The sequence below is a fragment of the Liolophura sinensis genome, chromosome 10 (genome assembly GCF_032854445.1).
Source record: "Liolophura sinensis isolate JHLJ2023 chromosome 10, CUHK_Ljap_v2, whole genome shotgun sequence".
NCBI lineage: Eukaryota > Metazoa > Mollusca > Polyplacophora > Chitonida > Chitonidae > Liolophura > Liolophura sinensis.
Window position 1 is genome coordinate 8,776,071 of NC_088304.1, and position 25,489 is coordinate 8,801,559.

Genomic DNA, 25,489 nt, shown 5'->3' on the forward strand with positions numbered 1-25,489 from the left:
TGGGCTCTTCGTACATAGCATTGGGACAGCACACTTTTGGGCTCTGGGTACATAAATTAGGGCAGAACACTTTTCAGCTTTTCATACATAGCATTAGGACAGCATACTTTTGGGCTCTGAGTATGAAGCATTAGGACAGCACACTTTGGGCTCTGGATACATACCTAAGGGCTGCACACTTTTGGGCTCTTCGTATATAACATTAGGAAAGCACATTTTTGGCCCTGGATATATAGTATTAGGGCAACACATTTTTGAGCTCTTGGTACACAGCATTAGGAAAGCACCCTTTTGGGTTCTGGATACATAGCATTAGGAGAGCGCACTTTTGGGCTCTAGATGCATACCATTAGAACAGCACATTTTCGAGCTATTGGTACATAGCATTAGGACAGCACAGTTTTGGGCTCTGGATGCAGAGCATTAAGAGAGCACACTTCGAGGGCTCTGGATATATAGCATTAGCACAACACACTTTTGAGCTCTTGGTACATAGCATTAGGACAGCACACTTTTGGGCCCTGGATACACAGCATTAGGAGCACACACTTTGGGGCTCTGGATACACAGCATTAGGAGCACACACTTTGGGGCTCTGGATACACAGCATTAGCACAGCACACTTTTGGGCACAACATGCACAGCATTAGGGCAGCACACTTTTGGGCTCTGGATGCATAGCATTAGGAGCTGGATACACAGCATTAGGACAGCTTAGATCTTTGACTGTTCATACCATTCTGATATTTTCAGTCTTAAACACCACTTAGGCTCCTGATCAAATTTTTGGATCTGGGGTTTTACATTTACATTACATCGATCTTATAATAAGAACTTTTTGGATTTTGGGTACACAGTATTAAATTTTGATCACTCACTTCTGGACTTTGGGGTATTTCATTTTCTCAATGATGTTCGTAGCCTCTGTGTGAATCTCCTTTAGGTGTCTTGGCCAAACAGTATCCACCCAATCAATTTGTCGTACCTGAGAACACAACCAATCAGAATAAAGAATGTATTCCTTTTTCACTAATATTTTTCACATGCTTTAACAGAATCATCTAACCCTAAAATCTAGTTTAGAATTAGTCTCTTAAGCAACAAGACACTTTTAGAGCCTTCAAAGCTCAGCTTAAATAACATGTATTTGATTTGATTGGTGTTTTTTTGCCGTACTCAAGAATATTTCACTTATACGACGGCGACCAGCATTAAGCTGGGTAGAAACCGGGCAGAGCCTGGCGGAAACCCACAACTAACTGCAGCTTGCCATCAGACCTTTCCATGTACGGCGGGAGAAGAAGCCAGCTGGAGAGAAAGCCGGCCGGAGAGGAAGTCAGCTGGAGCTGGACTTCAGCTCACAGAGACTGCACACCTTCAATAACGCCTTCACATGTTCAGAAAATGTCAACATAATCACGAACACGAATGATCTCAGGAAGGCCATACCACAGTGGGTGAGTCAACGTAGGTCTCTAGGCGGGTGTGGCTGAACTCCAGGCTGATGACATTGAGGAGACGGTCTCTGTCCTTGGTTTCGTAATACTTCACCCATTCCTTCATCGACATCTCTAGCCCCTTCTGGGTGTTGACATCCATGACGTCCAACATACGCCTGCTCCCTAGAGAAAGGGAGTAAAATTAACACAGATCGGTGAAATTACATGTGGGCATATGTTCTACTGACCGTTTGAAGTGTGAAGTGGGGACATGGTGAAGTGAGTATTAAGGGACAGCGACAAATATTTTCTGGGCAACACAATGTAAAAAAGTGTAATATGAACCACTGAGAGTTGCAGAAATACTGAGAGATCATTTTCAGTTTAGATAGAATATACATTTGACAGGATTAGCCAAAGTTGTCTATCCTAAGCCAGAATTTTTTTAATAGCCTCCAAAATGGATTAAAAATGTACATAACATTTATCCTAGGCTTTCAACATAAGTTTACAATATTAAAATTTGTCTTAAAGCCGCATGTAGATGTAGGTCTTTAACTTGTTTATGTTGCTGTAACTCCAAAGCCTGCCATTTGTCATTTTCTGAGGTCCCGCTTAACCACAACTTACTAGCAAATTTTAAATGGGAGAGTGAAGCTCAAGGGAGGTAATTCAGTGAAACATTATTGAATTCAAAATACAAGCAATTCATGTTTTTTTTTTCTTCCTTCATGTTGTTCTGGTCATGTGGACAGCTACAGCTAGAATAAAACCCTGATTGAGGTAAACTGACAAGAAGCCATTTTCAGTCGGCAATGCACAACCACATTCAAGTAATGACACTGCTGTCAGGCCTCTTGCTACTATTTTTATTTAGTTATTTAATTATTTGACTGGTGTTTTAAGCCGTACTCAAGAATATTTCACTTATATGATGGTGGCCAGCATTATGGTGGGAGGAAACCAGGCAGAGCCCGGGGGAAACCCATGACCATCCGCAGGTTGCTGGCAGACCTTCCCACATACGGCCGGAGAGGAAGCCAGCATGAGCTGGCACTATTTTTATACTATACATCTGTTTACATTCTTAACTGACAGTTGTTACAAATGCATCAGCTTTTCACCATTTTCCCAGATCAATCAATAGTTGGTTGCACCTATGCAAGTTTTTTCCACAACGGATTCTTACACATCATATATCAGTATGCAGGAATGATTTAGTCCTTGTTAAACATAGATGTACGTGGGAAGATCCGCCAGTAACCTACGAATGGTCGTGGGTTTCCCCCGGGCTCTGCCCGGTTTCTACCCACCATAATGCTGGCCATTGTCGTATAAGTGAAATAGTACGGTGTAAAGCACCAATCCCAAAAAAAAAAAAAAAAAAAAAAGCCATAGATGTATCAAAGACGGCCATCACTTACCCACACATTGTTTCACATCACTGACTTGGAAATTGGCACTTGGGATTCTGAAACCACAGTTTGATGTCACAATAAGTCTTAAATAAAAGATATTTTCTAGGAATTTCTGAAGTTGATGGCCTCACTCAAGTAATGCATGTGTGTATCAAACTTGTGCAGCAAGAAAATATATTCTAATCAACAAACACCACTGGGCTGTTATCCAATGGCCATTATTTTTTCGACGCTGGTCACCAAATTCATCTTAAAATGAAATATTTTATACATGTACATTAAAACACAGAAGTAAACAAGCAAAAACATAACATTCCTTGTCAATGGTATAATTAATCTTTTAGGAGTTGGTTGTAAATCATAAAACCTCAACTAAATGTCACCTAATGAAAAAGTTTTTAACCATGTATGGTTTTTGTATTATGACAAAATTACAAATTAGGAATGTTCTGTCTGGTGAGAAGTAGGCCATCCTTACCTCATGCCCAGCCATGTCTTATCATGAATGAATGTTCTGTCTGGTGAGAAGTAGGCCACCCCTACCTCATGCCCAGCCATGTCTTATCATGAATGAATGTTCTGTCTGGTGAGAAGTAGGCCACCCCTACCTCATGCCCAGCCCTGTCTTATCATGAATGAATGTTCTGTCTGGTGAGAAGTAGGCCATCCTGATCTCATGCCCAGCCATGTCTTATCATGAATGAATGTTCTGTCTGGTGAGAAGTAGGCCATCCTTATCTCATGCCCAGCCATGTCTTATCATGAATGAATGTTCTGTCTGGTGAGAAGTAGGCCACCCCTACCTCATGCCCAGCCATGTCTTATCATGAATGAATGTTCTGTCTGGTGAGAAGTAGGCCATCCTTACCTCATGCCCAGCCATGTCTTATCATGAATGAATGTTCTGTCTGGTGAGAAGTAGGCCATCCTTACCTCATGCCCAGCCATGTCTTATCATGAATGAATGTTCTGTCTGGTGAGAAGTAGGCCACCCCTACCTCATGCCCAGCCATGTCTTATCATGAATGAATGTTCTGTCTGGTGAGAAGTAGGCCATCCTTACCTCATGCCCAGCCATGTCTTATCATGAATGAATGTTCTGTCTGGTGAGAAGTAGGCCATCCTTACCTCATGCCCAGCCATGTCTTATCATGAATGAATGTTCTGTCTGGTGAGAAGTAGGCCATCCTTACCTCATGACCAGCCCTGTCTTATCATGAATGAATGTTCTCTCTGGTGAGAAGTAGGCCACCCCTACCTCATGCCCAGCCATATCTTATCATGAATGAATGTTCTGTATGGTGAGAAGTAGGCCACCCCTACCTCATGCCCAGCCATGTCTTATCATGAATGAATGTTCTGTCTGGTGAGAAGTAGGCCACCCCTACCTCATGCCCAGCCATGTCTTATCATGAATGAATGTTCTGTGGTGAGAAGTAGGCCATCCTTATCTCATGCCCAGCCCTGTCTTATCATGAATGAATGTTCTGTCTGGTGAGAAGTAGGCAACCTCTACCTCATGCCCAGCCATGTCTTATCATGAATGAATGTTCTGTCTGGTGAGAGGTAGGCCATCCTTACCTCATGACCAGCCCTGTCTTATCATGAATGAATGTTCTCTCTGGTGAGAAGTAGGCCACCCCTACCTCATGCCCAGCCATGTCTTATCATGAATGAATGTTCTGTATGGTGAGAAGTAGGCCATCCTTATCTCATGCCCAGCCATGTCTTATCATGAATGAATGTTCTGTCTGGTGAGAAGTAGGCCACCCCTACCTCATGCCCAGCCATGTCTTATCATGAATGAATGTTCTGTCTGGTGAGAAGTAGGCCACCCCTACCTCATGCCCAGCCATGTCTTATCATGAATGAGAAGTAGGCCATCCTTACCTCATGCCCAGCCATGTCTTATCATGAATGAATGTTCTGTCTGGTGAGAAGTAGGCCATCCTTATCTCATGCCCAGCCATGTCTTATCATAAATGAATGTTCTGTCTGGTGAGAAGTAGGCCACCCCTACCTCATGCCCAGCCCTGTCTTATCATGAATGAATGTTCTGTCTGGTGAGAAGTAGGCCATCCTGATCTCATGCCCAGCCATGTCTTATCATGAATGAATGTTCTGTCTGGTGAGAAGTAGGCCACCCCTACCTCATGCCCAGCCCTGTCTTATCATGAATGAATGTTCTGTCTGGTGAGAAGTAGGCCACCCCTACCTCATGCCCAGCCATGTCTTATCATGAATGAATGTTCTGTCTGGTGAGAAGTAGGCCATCCTTACCTCATGCCCAGCCCTGTCTTATCATGAATTACGATGGGGTTCTCAAGTCCTGTCTCCTGTACATATTTGAGAGTGAATTCTGAAACAAATAATTATTATATTCAGAACTAAAATGCAAAATTACTTTTTTCCATGAATTCTTTGATTTTTGAGAACAGACGGTAAATGATAAATTTGTACAACCCAGAAAATTTCAGCATTCTATCAGAGTATCACCATTCACTTTTGATCTGTCCTAATTTGATCTGTTATACTTGTTAATACAACTGAGACCCATGGCATACCTTGAACAATAAGATAATACTGAAGATGTCTATGTGCACCCTATGAAAACCAATATGTAAAATGTTATGTTTTAACATGGGCTCTACTCTATAGAACGACTGAATGAACGTTTGAGACTTAAGGTCATACTGAACAATTTTCAGTCATATGACGACAAGGAGTCATTAGGCATGTGTACATTTACTGTGTCTTCTTGTGGCAGGGCGAGTCCATCCTGCCAAAGTACTGCTGCTGCCACTGAAGTATCACGCCATCATGACATGACACCCCACTCAATCACATTATACTGAGTCGGGGCCAACCAGTCCTGTTTCCTTGCTTTAACCTCTCAGTGCTGAGCGCCCAGTGAGGCAGCAACAAGTATCATGTCTAAAGTTTTTGATATGACCTGACCCGGGTTGTGGAGGTGTGTACTTTCACATAAGACACGAGATAAGTGCCTGAGGTGCGAGATGGCAGAAGTCTTGCACTAATCAAGAAAAGTAACTATAAGGATGACTGCACTGTAGGTACTTCAACATCTTGCATATAGGAGCGAAGGTGTCATCAAGTAGGACTAATGCAGCAGGGTATATACCAATTTCCTGTCCAAAGTCAGGTTTGAATTCACACATCGTCTGTCTTAGGGATTAAAAGGCAAGTGCTTCAAACTTGAGAACGAAGGGTCTCTTGGGGCACATGTGGTCAGTTCAGTGGTTTGAAATTCAGTGCGTTGCTTCCTACTGAGATACTTCTTATTCCTTGCAATCACAGGGTGCTTATACTGATCTTACCTGTTCCCGTGAGGGTCTCAACAAAGTCACCAGTATATCTGTCACTTTTAAGTTTGTCCAAGACGTCAAAACTTCGCTTTCCTTCAATTTCATCATCGTCAATGTCTTCATCCGTGTATCGCTTGCGCTCCTTGGCCCTCTGAAATCAGATGATAAACTTCAGGATGTATAAGAGTCCTAAAGAGCGTAAACATACAAACCATCCAGCTCCAAAAGAAGCCAACCTTCAGGTCCATGCAGACATTTTGACGTTCAACATGTAATTCTCACACAGGTACGGGTACAAAAAGTCCTTTTGGATGCATCTCCAAGTAACTCAATAAGAGAGAGACAGTGGAGAGTTTTCTGCTCTCCTTCTCACCATATCAAGTCAGCACTACTGTAATTCTTCAACCTTTTCGCAGGTTTGCAAGGTGTTTATTCAAGAATATTCCGAATGCTTTATTCTGTGTAAACTGATAAAAATTATACTTTTTGTGAAGCCATGAAATTGGCCAACTCAACCTATGTAGTTTTGTCCGTAAAAGCAAACTAAAAATGCCATAAATTGCACTGAAAATTGCTCTTTCATATTGGACAGGGTTGAGGAATGAAGGAAGATGAATAAATGAAACATTTTAATACATCAGCACACAAGTTACCGATTCTATGGTGAGCAACAGATCATTCACCCAAAGTGGACTTCAGGCATGAGCAATTTGAGCACGACTGATCACTCACCTTTCACAACAAAGACTACAAAATCTGGGCTATTAAGCTGCCCACAAAAAACAAATTTCACGGCTTACCTTTCCAAGGATACACCCCTAGCATAGTCCTATAATGTTCTACAACCTTGAATGTACATTATGTGAAACATAACTAAAGTTTGAACAGATATTACATATTTTAAATTCTAATACTGTAGTGTTTTCAAGGGTAGTAATAATGTACTGCTACCATCAAACTGTTACCCTTGTTCAGTGTGAAATGCATCCCATATAACAAAATACGAAAAGTAGGCCCACAGGACTAAAAATAAAAATAACTAGCATATAAACTATCCATATGTTGGCATTTAGACAATTTCTTTCTAATTCAATGAGTATCTGTCAAAAAAAAAAACCAACAAAAAAACAATTAACTGTATACATGACATTGTATGAATCTGTTTAAAACTTAAATACATATGTATAGATTTAAATATTTTGCAACAATGTACGAATCATTTAACATATAAGATAAGTGTAACAACATACAAAATGATATTATGTCTTAAAAGTTCTCTAATATAATTACGTTTATCAAACGGGTCATATTGTAATCTCAAACTGTTTTGGAACGTTTAGTTGATATCGGCGGTTAACGGCATCATCTTGTAAGATCGACAACGTGGATGGCGCACATCCTGTTACCATGGCAACAAATTAGCCGCGGTTGGACCTGGGGCAAATGCCAGTTTTATCCGGTACACTATACAAGCACACAAGGTACATTCCCGCAGAAAAACGGTGCTATGGCGCTCGCCAGAGAGTCATGAGATAAACAATAATACTACCAGGAACTAGACAAAACTCTACTTTACAGGAGTTCAGGCAAATCCTTTGTACGGGGGAACGTAAAGAAGTTAACGGAAGAGCGCACGCGCACGCCTAGATACGATATGGTGATATATACGGCTACTACTAAACACAGGTGCGTGTAGCTTACATGTATGTACGCGTTCTGCAACGAAAAGCTGGCCCAAGGAATTCTCACATACACTTAAAAACACCTTTATGTTCGGCTGAATAATAAAGTTTTTATACAAGCACCTACACAAAACTGCATTAGTACCGGACAGAGATGAATGTAGATGTATAATATATATATAGGTGCGGCGGACGGGGCTACACTGTTCTAAAGCTGACCTATATATACGGAATATGCCTCAACACGGCGCTGGGGAATGCGGGTGTACATGTATATACATACGCTATGCGAGGCTGCCGCAAAGGGGCGGACGGAGAAAAATGTACGAAGCCTGAGAAAAATGCCAAGCCACGAAAGGAAAGCTAACGAGAACAAAAGCTGCAGGTCTGTCTCATGATACTTACCAAGCCGTACGATAGTGTTATCATGGCGGACCTTTCGTTATACGCCGCCCGCTGTAAAAACAACTACGACTGCATCGTGTAGAGAGAGGCCTATATCGTGCTCGGGCGACGGAGGAGCGAGGTCGGCTTTACGCCAGCGTGGAGGGAATGTCCATGTGACGACAGCTTGTGGCACACACCACACCACACAGTCCGGCCTGCTAAAGTTGCTATTTGAGGGCTCTGCCGGGGACGGGTGGCTCGCTGCGGGCAGGAGGAAAGCACCAGACATTGGGCCACGCCGTCGACTCCGTGTCGAGTAGACCGAGGCTTACACTTACAGCGGATAGCTTGCAACGATCGACTTTTTGCTGATAACGTTTCGCCTATTCTCCGGCTCTTAGAAAAAATTATCTTAGACCAGATTTAGATTCAGGTATATCTAGCTCGCAAATATTTCATTTGTCTGCAGCAAGTTTAAACTGAGATAGTTTAGGACAGCTAAACGACCAGGGCATACGGTAAATTGCGCATAGCTGTCAAAAGGGTGTACACTCGGGGGTTCACGAATTACGCTAAGAGGGAGCCACCTATGTTCAGACTGCATTGTTCCACTGTGGAGAGCATGCGAATGCCTGTCTGGGCACGACGGATGCCAGTAACGCGTAAATATGAACCTAAGCACAAGTCTGGTAGATGCTTAACATATAAATACATGTATCGGTACAAGGGATATGAGGTCAAGAAAATTTCTTAAATGCATTAACGAATGTTTCGTTATATCTACAGCTGATTAACACCAAATTATGGGTTTCTACGACCCTTATTTAAGTAGGTCCAAGGCGCGATAGAGCTTGTCATGTCGTCAAAACACAAACGTGTCGTTTCAAAGAAAATTAAGCCGAAACTCAAATATACATGCATGTATTAAGTAAAATAAAATCAGTCATTTAAAATAAAAAAGATTCAATTGTAAAAAAAAAAAACCCACAAACAAATAACATATTAGGATTGTTTTTCTTTTTGTGGTAAGAGTAAAACGTGCTTAGCTCGCGACTCGTAACTAGGTCACGAAACAATGGGTAAGCGACCCGCATCTGGTTATTCCTTGACACGTGAGCCATGGAAATAAGGTATTACCTCCCTTGGACTGCTAAACATCGGCTTTACAAAACGGACACCTCACAACACTAAAAAAAAAAATCAAATTTATTCTTCATGAACATTGGAATGGTGGAGTGAGATAAAGAGATGAGCATCGTGGATAGAATGCCAATGGGAGGGCAGCATATGCAGTGTATCCGTACATGCCTTACATCTGTAGGTTGTCACAAATATACAAACACATGATACATATATGCAAACAGGATACATATATGCAAACATGATATATATATATATATATATATATATATATATATATATATATAAACTTGATAAATATATACAAACTTGATACATATACACGAACCTGCAAAAGAATAATACATGTACTTATATAACTTGTCATGCATATCATATAATGACGGAGACAATTACCTAATGTACATACACGTCCAACTCTTTAACGATACACATAGCATATTTCAAATAATTTATAGACGTGCAAATGCACAACCTGAATCCAGATGCAAAGAAAGGTAACAGACCTGATGTATATTGTGTACACATGTATGGCCTAAATAGCCGACATCCACTTTTTGCCAAAAGCATCCAGCCTTTGGGCACAGACCTCTTCACCCATTCTCAACATTTAAACTACTGCATTCTATACAGGTTTTGGGCAAAACGGAAATTTGGGTAAATGTCTAAAGCAACAGTAATTAACCTCCAGGGTCAGCATCTTATATACGTATATATTAAAAAGTGAATTGTAAAAATGCCCACCGCTTTATTTTACTCCAGTGATACATTTTATACATATTATATATGTGCATGTGTACACGTATAACCGAGACACTTGCTTTTACATACTGGTCTTGCAATATGATTTCGTCAACTATCGAATCCACTGTGCGCAATACGACCGTATTATAAATATATATTTTATAACATTAAATATGACTGTAACTGTACAAGAAGACAAAGAATAATGCAGTATTTATTTATTTATTGGCAAAATATTAAATGTTTCCAAGAATAATAAATAAAGTATATTGGGGTCTAATCAGGAATATTTCACTCATACAATGGGAGAACAAAGCCCTATACAAATAAATATCTATAAGATAATGAGAAGTGCTCCATACATACGGAATATAAATTTGTATTATCTGATACTATCTCCAGTTTGAAATGAAAGTGGTTTATCAGCGTGGCATCGCAAGAATATTATTAAAATATGGCGTTTTGGGAAGCAAATTAAAAAGGCCTATAAATAATTGACCAGGATATAAAATGGCGGCTATCTTGGATTCCATATGTACAGAAGGACATGCACTCATATATACAAATGCGCCAAGGATGGATAAAGGCCTGTACATACATATTAGACAATTCGCATACGGTATATAGTCACATGGAGTTAATCGATAATGTGCAATAAATCGATGGTGTTCTGCATGCATGCTATATATCGATCAGACCAGCGTGGTCCATGAAAGCAGATTCACAATCAATATATTGTGCATGTAACAATAAAAAACACATGAATAATGAAGTGTATATAGGGTGTACATGAGCTATAGTGCGTTCCCAGCGTGTATTATATACAGAGTTCTTATGGACGAAATGCGCCACGTGATGTCATTTGTATGTACATAAATATATACGCTACCCATGCACTGACATCGATTATTTATACACAGTGGTACAGTAATAAAATACCAATAACATATCAATATACCGTGGGGCAACGCTCACAGGGAGATTTCACCACAGATTCTACAAAGTTTTACTGAAGCTGCATGTACGCATGTTTTTTTTTTTTTTGTAACCAGCTGAAGCATCCATGCCGGTATACGAACAATGCTGCATGGAAATATGCGAGTGTCAGGAACTAAATGGCGTCTTGCATAGAATATTGCACGTGTAAAGCGGGTGCACGAATGTTAGTCGCTACTGATGTTCACTTCCGTGCTCTCCTCGAAATTTGTGTATATGTTCATAATGTATATAGTTAATATTTACTGTTTGTATAAGACGGCGGCCAGCATAATGGTGGCAGGAAAGCGGACAGAGCCCGGGGAAATCCACGACCATCCGCAGGTTTCTCGCAGACCTTCCCACGTACGCACTTTTTTTTTTTTTTTTTTTTTTTGAGAGTTACAGCTGTATTACACTAACAAAAATATCTGCGACCGATTCCGCAAAGCCATTAATTGTGACAAAAGTCAAACATTGAAATGCGATGCTAGAGCTTACTTTTCGGCCATATAAACTAAAGTTTTAACCACCTCATAATTGTTACCATATGACAAAAGCGTCAAACTTTCAACTTTCAGTGTCAAGATCTAGGTTTTTTATTTTAACGTCAGTCAGATATGGCTTTGTGAAATCGTCCCTTGAAGCTTTATATATAAGGCCTCTAGGAATACCTAATTTACACCAATTTTTTGGTGCAATATTTTAACTTATCCAGATATATACAACGTATACCTGTATACGAAACTGCATTTTCGAACTTTTGTCAGTACAAAACAAAAACAGCTGGTACAATACAATACAAAGACATACATTAAAAGAATGTATGCCTATATATCACTAAACTGACACACATGCAACGAATACGCGATATGCAAATATCGAATAAAGACTGTATGTAGGCACAGGGTGTTGTGAATAATGTACGAAGTATATAGCTATATATTCCTCTAGACAATGTCGTGTCAGAACGAATGGAGATTTCCTTGTCGGTAAGACTCAAGTATATATTCAATATTTATATTATACTGGATGATTAGAATGAACAAAATTTAAAATATATCAGCAGAGGGTGTTGTGAATAATATATGAAGCAGCTATGTATTCCACCAGACAATGCCACATCAGAACTAATTAAGAATGTATGTCGGTAACACTCAAGTATAAGCCTATATTTACTATTTGTATAAGATAATGCAACACAAGATGACAGTACAGGAAGCCTTTCAGGATATTTCACCATGCATGGATGCAGAACCTCAAACGTTGTCGTTATGTATATGTGGATTCGCTATAGATAAGACAATAGTGATAACAAACCACAAGACATACGTTTTGTAAGGTTCTGCTTTACAAACCTATACAACTCTCCGAAATGGTTCCGCTATCAAGCAAAACAGTAAAGGAACATAATCGTTTATTTGAAGTCACGTGACATGCACGCGTGTGCGCACGCGACTTGCGGTGTCCATGGCCATGATATCACCAGGATATTATTCAAACCAGAATGCTTTTAAATAAGTTTGTTATCCAATATTTATATTCTTCTTCGCATTTCTTTTTCACCAAATAAAATGCTGTTGAGTGTTTTCATTCTGTTGTTAATTTCAGGTCCTCTTTGGTGCCAATGGCGTCATGGATTTCTTGTATTTATTTGAATAACAAACATTTATTTACAATGAACATTTTACTCTATAGTTAAGGTCCCACGGAGTGCACCCCAAAATAAAAGGTGAAAATAAAGTAAAAAAAAAAAAAAAGCGGCCCTGCATAACGGGCATTCTACGTTATAAGCATAAATATAGCCCATAATATATCCACCTTAGCAGTCACGCGATTTATTTCTTTTCAGCGAAAAAATTCTAAAAAGAAGAGGGGAAAAAAGATAATAATGATAAGTGAAACTAGATCAGATATACATGTAATTTTTAGTTCTTGGTCTTTTGGTTGACGCACGAACAGTCTACACCAGTTCTCTTGTCGTGGAAAGATTGGCGCATAAAGTATATGAAGTCCATCGTATAGTGATCGCCGACCAATATCCAGCGGTGTCTGTCGCGTAACAGAATAGCTCATAGCGGTATACCAAAAACTGCTAAGCAGGATCTCTCAAAAACTTAAACTTTTGGTTTCGTTATTGCAACATTCTTCAGCGTTCTTTGAGTCACGCCGAATGGATTATCAATACCATACCCTGTATTTCTTCAACCTTTTCGCATGTTTGTAAGGAGTTTATTCAAGCTAAGTTTATTCAAAACTCAATATTAAATAGCCCACGTTTTCACAGGGTGTGTATACCCTATTATGTAAATCTCTTTGTTCAGATCAAGTAACCACTCCATCTACTAATATAAGAGATTCACAATACAGGGTATGTATGTATACAGAGATAAGAATGGATTACTTTTTTTATATAGTACGCTACAAATTAGCCCTAGCAGGCCTAAGCTATAAAACTCACACCTGTTTCCAACCAGACTGATGAAACTATATAATTGTCAACCCCAATAACCTTTTGCGAAATTAAGCCAAGTTCACGGAAGCTCTGTTCACATGGCTTTTACCTTAGATCTATAATAAACAACCCACAAGTTATATAGCATAGGGGCCACCTATATTGTGTTTATACTGGGAAGAGCATTTGATGCTCTTCCAGGTATATATTAGAAATCCCTTCAAAAAGTTTACCTGCACACGTTCTTGGAGTATTAAATGGGAACGTTCTCAGAATATTAAACTGGGATATTCTCAGAATATGAAAAAGGCACGTTTGCACAGAGTTCATCAGGTCACTGACATGAACGCTATAAATTATATAAGAGGTATATATTAGAAATCCCTTCAAAAAGTTTACCTGCACACGTTCTTGGAGTATTAAATGGGAACGTTCTCAGAATATTAAACTGGGATATTCTCAGAATATGAAAAAGGCACGTTTGCACAGAGTTCATCAGGTCACTGACATGAACGCTATAAATGACCTTGATAAACTGCATGGCCTAGTTGCATGGAAACTATTCTGTAACTATATATACCAACAGAGATTAGATATACGATATACCATGGTAGTTGCAGTGAAATTAGCCTATACGATTGCCTAAAGGAACAGAGACGTGACTCATATGTGATAGGCCAACCTTTCATATATCTGTCAGTTTTGGCTCTCACTGCCCTATGCCTTATGCAGTGCTTAGGTTTTTTTTTTATTCATTTAAGAAGTTTGCACTCTTATAAGTTTTCCAAAGAATTACTTAACTAAATTTTTATTCATTTTTCATTTTTATTTTCATATTTTATTTCTAAACCACTAGCACGAGAAACAAGTGCAATTGGTCGACAACGAATGGAGACCAATACTCTGTAACCATCGATAATGTGCATGATATAACGCTTTGGTTTTTGCCTGATAATATTTTTACTTTTGATGCGGTATACAAAGAAGGGGTCGTATTTTGAGAGAAAAAAAAAACTAAGCCAAACGACATATTATATTTTAAATATCATAAAATGATGTCCTTAGTTGCAGATACAGTTTCGACACTGTAAATTATGTACTTCATCCTGATTTTGATATTTTCAATAACAATTAGATGACAAAGAAGGCATAAGTCTTTTCTGACCGATATATCAATGGCCCAGCTATATCTATTATATAATTGTGGACACAAATATAATTCTACGTTTTATCTGTCTTCAAAAACGGCAAGTTTGAGTTCAAGTTTTGTTTGTGTGTGTGTGGGGTGGGGTGGGGGGGGGGGAGGGTTGATGAAAAGTGTCCGCTTTGCAATTACAACAAAAAGTTTTCCCTTGGGCAAATCAAGAACTCCTAAACGTTTTGTAGGCGAATGATAGGTTTCCCAGATTACTTGCACCAACGGTAATATATGTTGTCAATGTTGATAAATGTGTCTACATGCAGAGAGGTATGTCAATGTATATGGTTTCGTCACAAGTTTCTCGAGTACATGAGTGCTACTTGTAACAATAAGGAGTTATCTCCCTTTACCAAATAACATGTTACAGGTGTTAGTTGCGCAAGAAGGAAGTGTGAAACCCACTGCAAACTCGGCTACGTGTGGCATCAGATTCCAAACTACAGGGCTCTGCATTTTTTTTTCCAACTACTATTGTAGTTTCAGAAAGTTGCTACTGAAATCATATTGTGCCAACCATTTAAACATGCCTATAAATGCAACCTCATCATCCAGTCCAATCTATATAATACCTGTTTGTAACAGTTGACAATCGGCACCCGCGGCCATGTTACATAAAAAGTTTATGTTCCAGTGCACGTGGTGAAAGGCATTCTCCAAGAGAGACCGTGTAATACTTTTGTTATATAAATCCAATATGGCCGCAGGTTTAAGTCATGTATAATACATATGTCTGAAAATAAAACTTGGATACACTTGGAAAATTGGATACATTTTCGCACTTCATTTGAATGGTGGCGATACTGACCATTCTTAGAAAATGTACAGTACGAGGACCAACAGCCAACATCGTGTTCTTCCCAATCAAATCATAAATCACCCGTATATCGAAGGGTCATTGTACAACTGCCTTTGCTAATCTGGAATACGGACGTGGAAACCTTTAACCAGATATGATTGGAGATATTAACTGAAAGAATTATCTAGAAGTAAAATAGGCTTTTATTGTGGCCTCCACAGGAATGGCAAAGAATGACCGAGAACTGCTCAGAGCTGCTATCCTTCCTTACGCGCTATACCCCTACCGACCATTTGAACTGTTCAGCCAGTTCATCCTAGAACTCAAGACGTGTTACAAACTCTTTCAAAGAGCATTAGTACAAAAGCACCCATTGCCTACAGGCCATTATGCTCCTTTGAGTGAAATGCACCTTTTGTATCAGTACGTCCTTAAAAAAAGCCATCTGCCTTAAACCATGCATAGTAAACATGTCTTTACGTGCATATTGTATGTTGTCAGTTTTGCATCAATATATACAAAATTAGAACTCCAAAACAACTGCAGACGCATGAATAGATTTATCAGGTTTTTCACACAGATCCATTATTCTTGTAATTGTACTTTTTTATGCATATTCTTAGACGTTTCGTTTTAATATTTGGCATTTAGTTGTGATCAAGCCTTACTATTAGAACAACTGGTCATAATATGTTGCAATATTTCTAAAAGTGACGAGCAGACATATTCAGTCATTCCTGTGAAAAGAAACTTGTTCGCTTCATCAATATGACGTTTCGCTAACGTCGTTATCGAGAACCAATTTAACGGAGACATAAATGGCAAGGGAGGTAAACTACGATAGACAGGGGCGTATTTGGGTGTATTCTCAGGGTTAGGATGGTATGAAGGATTTTAATGTGGGCACCTGTTCGAATGAAACGCTTCGACAAACATTAGCTAACATAACATGAGTACACAATCACGGCAGGAAATACATGTACAAAAACTGTAGAATATCACCAAAGAGTATAATATATACAAAACAACTTCAGGCATCATTTATTTGACGTTAGGGATAACAATATTTGTTTGGTCATTTTAACATGGTCATTCTTCAGCTCTTTGATTATTATCTTGTTTTGCACCATTTCTGGCGCATTTTATTCTTTGGGAACCCTCAATGGTTATGGAAGTCGTCCTGTATGTGACCCACAGTGTTGACTGGGGTTAATAAAAGGGTTATAGACAGTTACTTGACTCGAACATGACTAATCCATACAAACTCTGCGATTTGAGAAGCATATGTAACATATGATGTACCTATGAATGGTGATCCTTTCGGTGAACCAGAGAAGGTGTCATTCTACAGAAAACTAACTGTTCTGTTATTGTTCTTACCAGTTAAATGTACTATAAACTTGTACATATATGATTCCAGCACATATTCGTTGGCGATATAACAGCTGTGTTCTGTTCGCTTCAGACGTGCATGTGTCTTTACCACAGCACAAGTGTAAGCTATATAACACACTAGTTTAAATTGCTGCAAAGCCAATCCCGGGCTTGGACCAAAGAATGAGTGAATGTAATACTGAATGAATGATTTTTGTCTGACGCCACATTGGCAGAATTGCATCCATTATATATTTTTTTTTTTTTTTGCATCAATTTGGACCAGCGGACTTTCACCCAACGTCCAAGAGAATAAGGACACTTAACCAAAACCTGTCTTCAGAATCGACAAAATACAAAACCTGGTTCAGGAAACCCAATCTTGCATATATTCAAGTACATCTCAGGAACCGAAACCAAAGGTCAATGCAAAGGATAGAAAAAGGATCGCATAGATCTATAAGCACACACATAAGTACATGTATTGACCCCCCCCCCCCGCCCAGCCCTCGGGATCATCCCAACCCCTACCCCCACCCAAACAAGCTATAAGCGTTCGCAAAGAACAGTAGGCCCACATACATCTGCAGAAAGCGGCGAGAAGTAAATATGGTACAAGCAAGTGGGGATATAAGCTGTATATTAAAAAATATGCCATGGCTTATATAATTATGGTAAATGAGAAAACGAATCACCAGCAAGCTTATCAGCATAAGCACAAGACAGCGAACAAGCCTTTCAACTTTAATACACTTGATTGAGATTGCTGCCGTAGATGTTATATCAGTAAGCCACAGTGCACGTTTGCACTAACACACTAACTCATATACATGGTCTCCATACAGCTTTGCGAAAGAGGTATACACAGGTTTATAAACGGAAAAAAAGTATCGACCTGATATATGCAGCCTACCTTAATTTGGTATGTGTGTTTTTGTACGATGATGCAATATTTCTACATCAAAAACCCACAAAGAGATAGGGTCCAGTTTCACATACAAGTTCTCATACATGATAATCGCACATAGAGCACAATGATACAATAGTAGTGACGTACAAAATATCGTGCGACAAATGTACGACAAAAAAAAGTCGTACGCTGCTTTGTGAAACTGGACCCAGACGTCTAGCCTTTAAAATGATAACTCTGAGCATAGAGCAAAGAAAATATCTTGGAGTTCATAATACACTCTTGCTGTTAGCATATCCAGAGGAGTTAGTCTTTAACACATCTTTGATTTAAACACGTGTTTACACAAAGCAATCTCAGATAATTGCTACATTATACATATGATCTGATACAAATGAGACACATAGGTTGGGCAGACAACCCAGGCAGCGTATCATACAATATCTGCACTGTACTCTTTTATATACAAAGACAAAATAAGCATTACAGGGAAAATCAGCTTGCAGATAAGATCATATCCATAATGTTCCTTATTCCAAGATTGAATAAAACGTCTATGCCAGTTAAGATCTGCGAAAAAAGGCCTAATGAGTGCAGATATTCATATATTCTTAGTACAAATATACCCGCTATCCTAAAATGCTATGGCAATATAACGGCAACAAGACCACAGTCTGTAAGAAGGTCATAATCTGTAACAAGATCCTGCAAGCAGACACGAATGAAGGTAAGCTGGGGTTAGGAAGGAAGGCAAGGAAGCCCTGATACAATGGCAACGTTGAGGGACAAGGAAAGGGTCTTCTATATAAAAGCTCGCAAGCACATAAAGGGAAAGTGGCTGGAAATCATTCACAAGCAGACTGGTGGCATTTCATACACAGCGCAGTACAAGACCGGCGGAGCTTCTAGAAATAACAGCGTATGATGTTACATATATGACGCGAGGCGACATGCAAGGTATATTCCCAACGGAATCAAGCAAGCAGTTCCCCGATTATAAGCTACGGCAGACGATGAGCAAGAGATGTGGGATACAAGTGCAGGACTTCTTGAAACACCGTCCACAACAGAAAACGCTTATGATCACAGATATATATGGTTTATTGGGATCAAGATACATATATAGGCTGTCACCGTGATGTGGTCAGATATTTTAACAGACTTTTACAGAAACATGCACTCCCAATTAATACATCGTGACATGAAGAAGTTTGTAAATACATCGAGCATTCAGACAACGATATACATGTATAATAGGATACACATTTAACACATATATACATGAAGCTACCAATAACCTCCAAAATGGAACAGTGAGACACACTATACAGGATCTATACAACAAAATCGTTTACACAGTGGATTACACTAAGTGAACCTATATACTACAGATCCATTCACTATACATGTATCCATACATACGGATTTTTTGTTAAAAATTGCACAAAAATATATATGATTTGGATTCTGATATACATGCCTGCATATAAGGCACACGCTCATTTATTTTGTTGAATGTCCCTTTTTGATAAAAAACATAACTAAATCAAAAGGAAAATATGTACACGAAATGCTCCACCAATCAGTCATACTCAACTAATTTGTTGACACTGTTAATTTTCCCCCAACGATATCGAAGGTGGAAGTGGGCTAGTGCTATATGCAAATATCTGCTTACATATACATCCCCATACAACACATATGAACGAGCCAGAGTTTAACGCTGTTAAAACGCATCGTTCCCAGATAATTGTCTTCGTCAGTGTATATGCAATCTTGCACACTGCAGTTTTGTTCTACAGCTTCCACCCAAACAATCCATTCAGAAATTTCAAGTGTGAAACAAGCTTGACTAACAGGTTTCAGAAACTGTGACCCTGGGTTATAAAATTCATTTTATAAATGTATAATAATATAGCCGGGTCCATACTGAACCACTTTTTTTTAATGTTTCCATATTTATATCAATATAAAAAGATAACTAATAATTAACTTATATTGCTTATATTTATATCATTTTGCATTGGGAAAAGCACGCTTCGCAAAAACTGGGAATTCAGCTCATCAGGAACATGTTTGTGCGGATGGTGTAGAATTCTTGATGTTTTAACGGGGTCAATAAGTTACCATGCATCTGATTACAAACCTAAGCGAAGAATTTTTTTCTGGTTTTGGTGTCGACAAAGACGTATGATTCTAATTCAAAAATATGAAGTATATATATATATATATTCATATATATACGAGGTTTTCTTAAAGAATTTACACAAAATGACTGAACGAATGGTATCACGCGTGCTTATCTCAAGCACAAACACTATATAGGCCAATCATACTCTAGCATTAGAGTTTACTCCAGTGTCCTTTAGTTCGCAGGATCGTTTTAACCCTTTCTTTGTAGGAACATTTCTCGTACAAGTTATACACCATTAATTGAGCAGCTTCAGTTCTCGCCTGTGCCCGAGTTTCTCAGAATATGTCCAAACGTTCACGTATGGAATGACAACATGCCAAAGAGGCGCAGAAAACACAGGGATACGACACTCAATACATGCAATGAATGACGTAAGATGTTTGGCACAGCGTATGTGTGACCTTGGGCTTGCACAAGCTCGCGAACTGCTGACTCCTAATATATCTGTAGCCTATATATCTCGCCATTCCTTACGCAATCAGTTGCTCGAGTAAAGAATGAAGAAATAGGCCACTGATAGCATGGGTGTAGCGGAATAAGGATTTACAACCATATTATAAAGACGGCTTAAGTTTAAAAACCCACACATCTGAAAAAGGTCGTCCATACTGCAATTTCGTGTACCATAAACACGCACGACTTATACTGGCCCTACACTCTAACCCCAATATACTTGATAGTTCACAACACGGTCAAGCTGCCACTGTATGAAATTACGAGCGATGAATCCGCAACGACAATCGCCATGCAGCACTGTAATTTACTTATTTATTTGACTTGTGTTTAAAGTATATTTCCACTACACTATAATTTTTATTTCTATTTGATTGGGGTTTTACGCCGGACTCAGGAATAGTTCACACAGTACTATAAAGACCAGTACCGGTATGTAAAGGATTGTATATGGTAAACCGTATATTAATAAAATAAGGATAGTACAGTTTGTAACAGTCACTTTGATACCATATTATTCGTTACATGGCTACTCAGTGACACCATATATTTCCGTATCCTATCACTGAGTCACCGTGTAACGAATTTATCCGGCAAAGACCCATCAATTCAGTGCAGAAGACCGATGTATTCATGAAACGCTTCAGCGATGGGACCATCGTTGGACCTCCAACCTTCTCAGCATTTGACGTCGTCTGCAGGATTCGAGAATATATCTGCACTCCACGTGACCGTTGTTGTCCAATGAAAAACGGAGTATTTTGTCGGATGCGGGACAAATAATCAGTCATAGAGCACGTAAAGGATAATTAATACAATATGGCAGATATCCAATATTATACATATAACACTGCATGTATACTCTTAAGTGGAATTAAAAATTACAGTTCAGTTTCTGCCATAAAACATTAATTTTAGGAACTATAGCCTAATTTTTATATTCTGCCATCTGACATCATAACCATAGCATACTGTGAATTGCATCACATTAGATGCGGGGCTCAGGTTGGTCACCATTATAAACGGCTGAAAAAGCGGTCATCACTGACTGTTCGTATATGGGACGAAGATTATAAACCCGTTTAAAATCTGGCAACACACAACTGCTAAGGATACACCCAGGGGGAAGGGTCTCCTGTTTACCTTAGTAAGTTAATCTGTGTATACACCGCAGAAAAGCATTTGACACCAGACATACATTCGTGATCACGCCTTTAATTAGAATGCTGAGTTTCCGCATATATAGCCGCGAGGCCAGTTTTTGCCTATCATCGCTCGTCATCAAGTGCCACGAAGGGCATGTGTTCAACAGCATCAATGTCACGTCATGAGTGTCACAAACTGCTCCCGGCTGCGTCCATATATTCATACTGTTTACGGCCAAAAATAACCCGATGCCACAGTTACACATAAATTGCATTACTGTTAATTACCCCGAGTGCAACCGTTATAAAGCCAAGCATATGCCTATAGAACGCTTACAATTGGGACAGCCATAGCGATATCCCTATTTGAAAGATGAAGATTAAGCCTATAGCTAAATATTTTGTTTACAGTTCCAGATGATTAAATACTTAATTGCGTAGTTACACGTGTCAAAACATTACACCTATTTGAGTGTTTCACATTCTTGTGCGTGTATATGTTAAAAATTTAAGCCTTTGAACGCATGTCAAATTTAGACATCACTCAAAACTGGCTTTTTTTAATCGGCCACATCGATGCCCTTAAAGGATATTTGCGAGCCGAGTAGATGTAGTACCAATAGCTGAACAATTGGGGAAGTTTCGAGTTGGAACTCTTTTGTCGTCAAAGGTAAAAACAGTCACAGTGTGCCTCGTGAATGGTGAAAAATGTTACACAACCTTGTTAAAAATGATTTACAGACCACCTGTCTCACCTGTCTCACCCCCACAAATAACACATCTTCCTTTGGCAACTTCTCCAGTTCACAAAACGTTCAGATTCTCAAGTTTCTCTTTCATTCGTGTACTCTAAATTACTTTTCATGACACATTTTACAGACGCCCATGAATGGGAACAAAAATAGATGGCGAACATTTTTGACAGGTCACGATACCGTTGGACTGTTTTTACCTTTGTCGACAAAATAGTTCCAACTAGAAACTCTCTTATTGAATTGCCGTAGAAATAAGATTGATGGATCAACTATATATGTAACATTATATATCTGTTACATATTTTGACTGTCAAAAAGTAAATTTTCATTCCAAAAGTTGAATTTATTTGTTTATTTTTATTTTTGCCACTGGAAATTTATCAACTGGAAGGTTTGTCTCACTTATCATAAAACTTTTCCCAATTAGAACTCGTAAGTTAATTATTATTTTAAACTCGCAAGTATGTACGTGTTTTAACTCGCAAGTAAATCCTTGCCTTAACACACAAGTTAATCCCTATTTTAACTCGTAATTTTGTAACGTATAAACTGTTTGTCCTTTTGTCCAGCGTTTCTGTGAAACTGGGTGTTAAAATCAGCATGTTAAAACCAAGCCATCATAAACTTAACATTTTTAAGGGGGATCATTGTACTGTTATATTCAATCTTTTTAGCTGCAGCACATTCGTGTGGTGAAAATATCTTAACAATCCACCCTTTAACTGCCCGGTCTACACAGTCCTATAACCATCAGTTGCTGCCAGATGCCCCCCGACACGGCTGGCTAGTCCATGCACCCACACTCAGTCCCTTGTTCGCTCATACATGTCATTGGACTGTGTTTATCATCAGTACACCGGTTCCCTTGTCCGCAGTGCTCGGCAAGTCCGCAGCTTTGGCACTCGTCTGTAAATAAATACGGTCCGGGGAGTTGAGTGCGACATAGCGTGCCTGGGATTTCTGTCTGCGCGAATCCCATGCATCTGCCGCAACACAACTAACACTGTACATGTCCTCGTTCTGTTGCCTCGCCAGTGTTCATTTGGTGTCGGTGCATGATCTTTCAGTCAGAAGTGCACAAGCAGATTCGTTTGTCGATAGATTACACTATCATGTTAATCGATACCTTTTATGCAAATCACAGAGTAATGTTTCTAAACAATACAAGGGCAGTACCTATATACTTTATCTCAGAAAGGCTGCTATGGAACATGTTTACATGTCCCAGGAGCTACGATAACCCCATGTATATGGAGACTATGCACCCGCTGCTAGAAAGACAATTCTGCAGAAAAAGAATAGGTGGAAACTGCAAAAATAAAAAATCATTAATGCATTCATTCCTGCCAATCATGATTCAGAACTGAAATGTATAGATATACAGATGAAACAAAAATTTACGCGCTCATATATTTGTAATAAATACATATATCTCGGGTTTAAAAACTTAATCATAATAAATATTAATCATATATAACGACGTGACATCCAATATGGCACAATGTAATAGATTTAAAATAACCACGCTGGTTTAGACTTTAAAATAGATGTATAATATTTTGAAACAAGAACACAACATAGATATACCGATATAAGCAAAATATTGTTATCTTAGTAATTACATATAGCTCACTGTCAAACGTTTTAGATCATGCATATATCTGCCTAAATTACATTGACCAACGTTGCTAAAGCACTGACGACAATTTAACGTAGCTAAAGCACTGATGACAATGTCGCGTTGCTAAAGCACGGATGTCAATGTAACGTTGCTAACGCACTGCTGACAATTTAACGTAGTTAAAGCACTGATAACAATTTAACGTTGCTCAAGCATTGGTGACACGTTGCTACAGCACTGGTGACAATGTAAAGTTTCATCGGACTTCCGAGCCTATGGAACGTCTATAAAACTTCCATAAAAACTTGCCCTTGTTCTACCAAATGGTTTGTCTTATGGTTCTAAACAAAGCCAGGTTTGCTTTTATCAAAATTCGAAATGTGCATGATATTCATGCTTTTGTTTGCACGTATAGGAGTTGAGATTTCAATGGGACTTATATGAAGTGTTTCGATAATACAAATGTTACCTACCATGTACGGCTAACACATGCTTCTTCAAAATTTGGAATAGTGCTTAAATTATTATGCTTATACAGTCAGAATTGCAATTCCAAAAAATAAAACTAATGTTAAGTGTTGCGTGAGTCAAGTTGGTTGAGCTTCTGGAACCATAAACTGTGTAGTATATACTAATTTTTTGACAAAAGTGAAAACTGGCTGTGTGGAACGTGCTCTTGGTATTTTAATGCATACGAAATGTTATAAAGTTAAAGTACTCTCCTAAACGGTTCGTCTACGAAACCCTGAACTGGATAATCTGCATAATCTAAGCTGAGGTATGACGGATTTGCTGTTGCTATTACCACACGCAGTGATCGCTGCATTAGCTTTACTCGCTTTGATGCACACCTTTGTGTAACCGCGCGCGCGTAACGGAAACTAGACTGTATACACAGCGGAAATACATGTAAATGCACACTCGCGTCACCACTGTCTCCGCATGGAAGAATGTCAAGCTCCGTCGCTGCTAATACACTATCAGTGTACATATGCGTGCATGAATAGACACATAGACACATGACATGTCATTCTAAGGTATTTGCTGGATCTGGACGCATAGTTGACTGTTAAATGTAACTACTATGGATCTTTAACGTGTGTTCTCAGAGAAGTTAGAATAAACTTAGCCTACGATTGCTTCGTGGAACAGCGCACAGGACCGTTAGGGTAAACCCATACAGATGCTTTTAGTGAGTCAGCACACATTAATAAGGGCATTTCTTGTTTTATATACAAGAATAATTTCGTTGTTAACAATTTCAATTTGTTAAACCTTATACAGATATCAGTGGCTTGAATAAAAAAATAAAACGAATACCTCCATTTGGTGGAGAACAGGTGGCGTGGTTGGTCACGAAGACGCCGCCCCCCCCCCCCCCCCCAACCACATTTGACCACTGATCATACCCTACGACCCTATACCAACACCCATCCCTGTTCTTTTCTTTATGACGACTGAATCAACTAATTTC

At 39.1% G+C, this 25,489-nt stretch overlaps 1 protein-coding gene across 4 annotated transcripts in view; it reads right to left on the minus strand.

Annotated features, from left to right (window-relative positions):
* Nucleotides 1–25,489, minus strand: part of LOC135477213 (lysine-specific demethylase 2A-like) — a 56,802-nt gene that overhangs the window by 14,427 nt on the left and 16,886 nt on the right. Inside the window, exons 1-6 of one of the 4 annotated variants that reach the window (XM_064757370.1) lie at nucleotides 8,271–8,420; nucleotides 6,196–6,334; nucleotides 5,138–5,216; nucleotides 2,864–2,910; nucleotides 1,450–1,622; nucleotides 879–985 (exon numbers count right to left, since the gene is read on the minus strand). In XM_064757370.1, the coding sequence (XP_064613440.1) occupies nucleotides 879–985; nucleotides 1,450–1,622; nucleotides 2,864–2,910; nucleotides 5,138–5,216; nucleotides 6,196–6,334; nucleotides 8,271–8,294 (569 nt within the window). In that variant the 5' untranslated portion in view covers nucleotides 8,295–8,420. Of the gene's footprint in view, nucleotides 1–878; nucleotides 986–1,449; nucleotides 1,623–2,863; nucleotides 2,911–3,335; nucleotides 3,343–3,465; nucleotides 3,489–5,137; nucleotides 5,217–6,195; nucleotides 6,335–8,270; nucleotides 8,421–25,489 lie in introns of those variants that run through there. The other 3 variants (XM_064757371.1, XM_064757372.1, XM_064757373.1) reach the window with 3 other exon arrangements.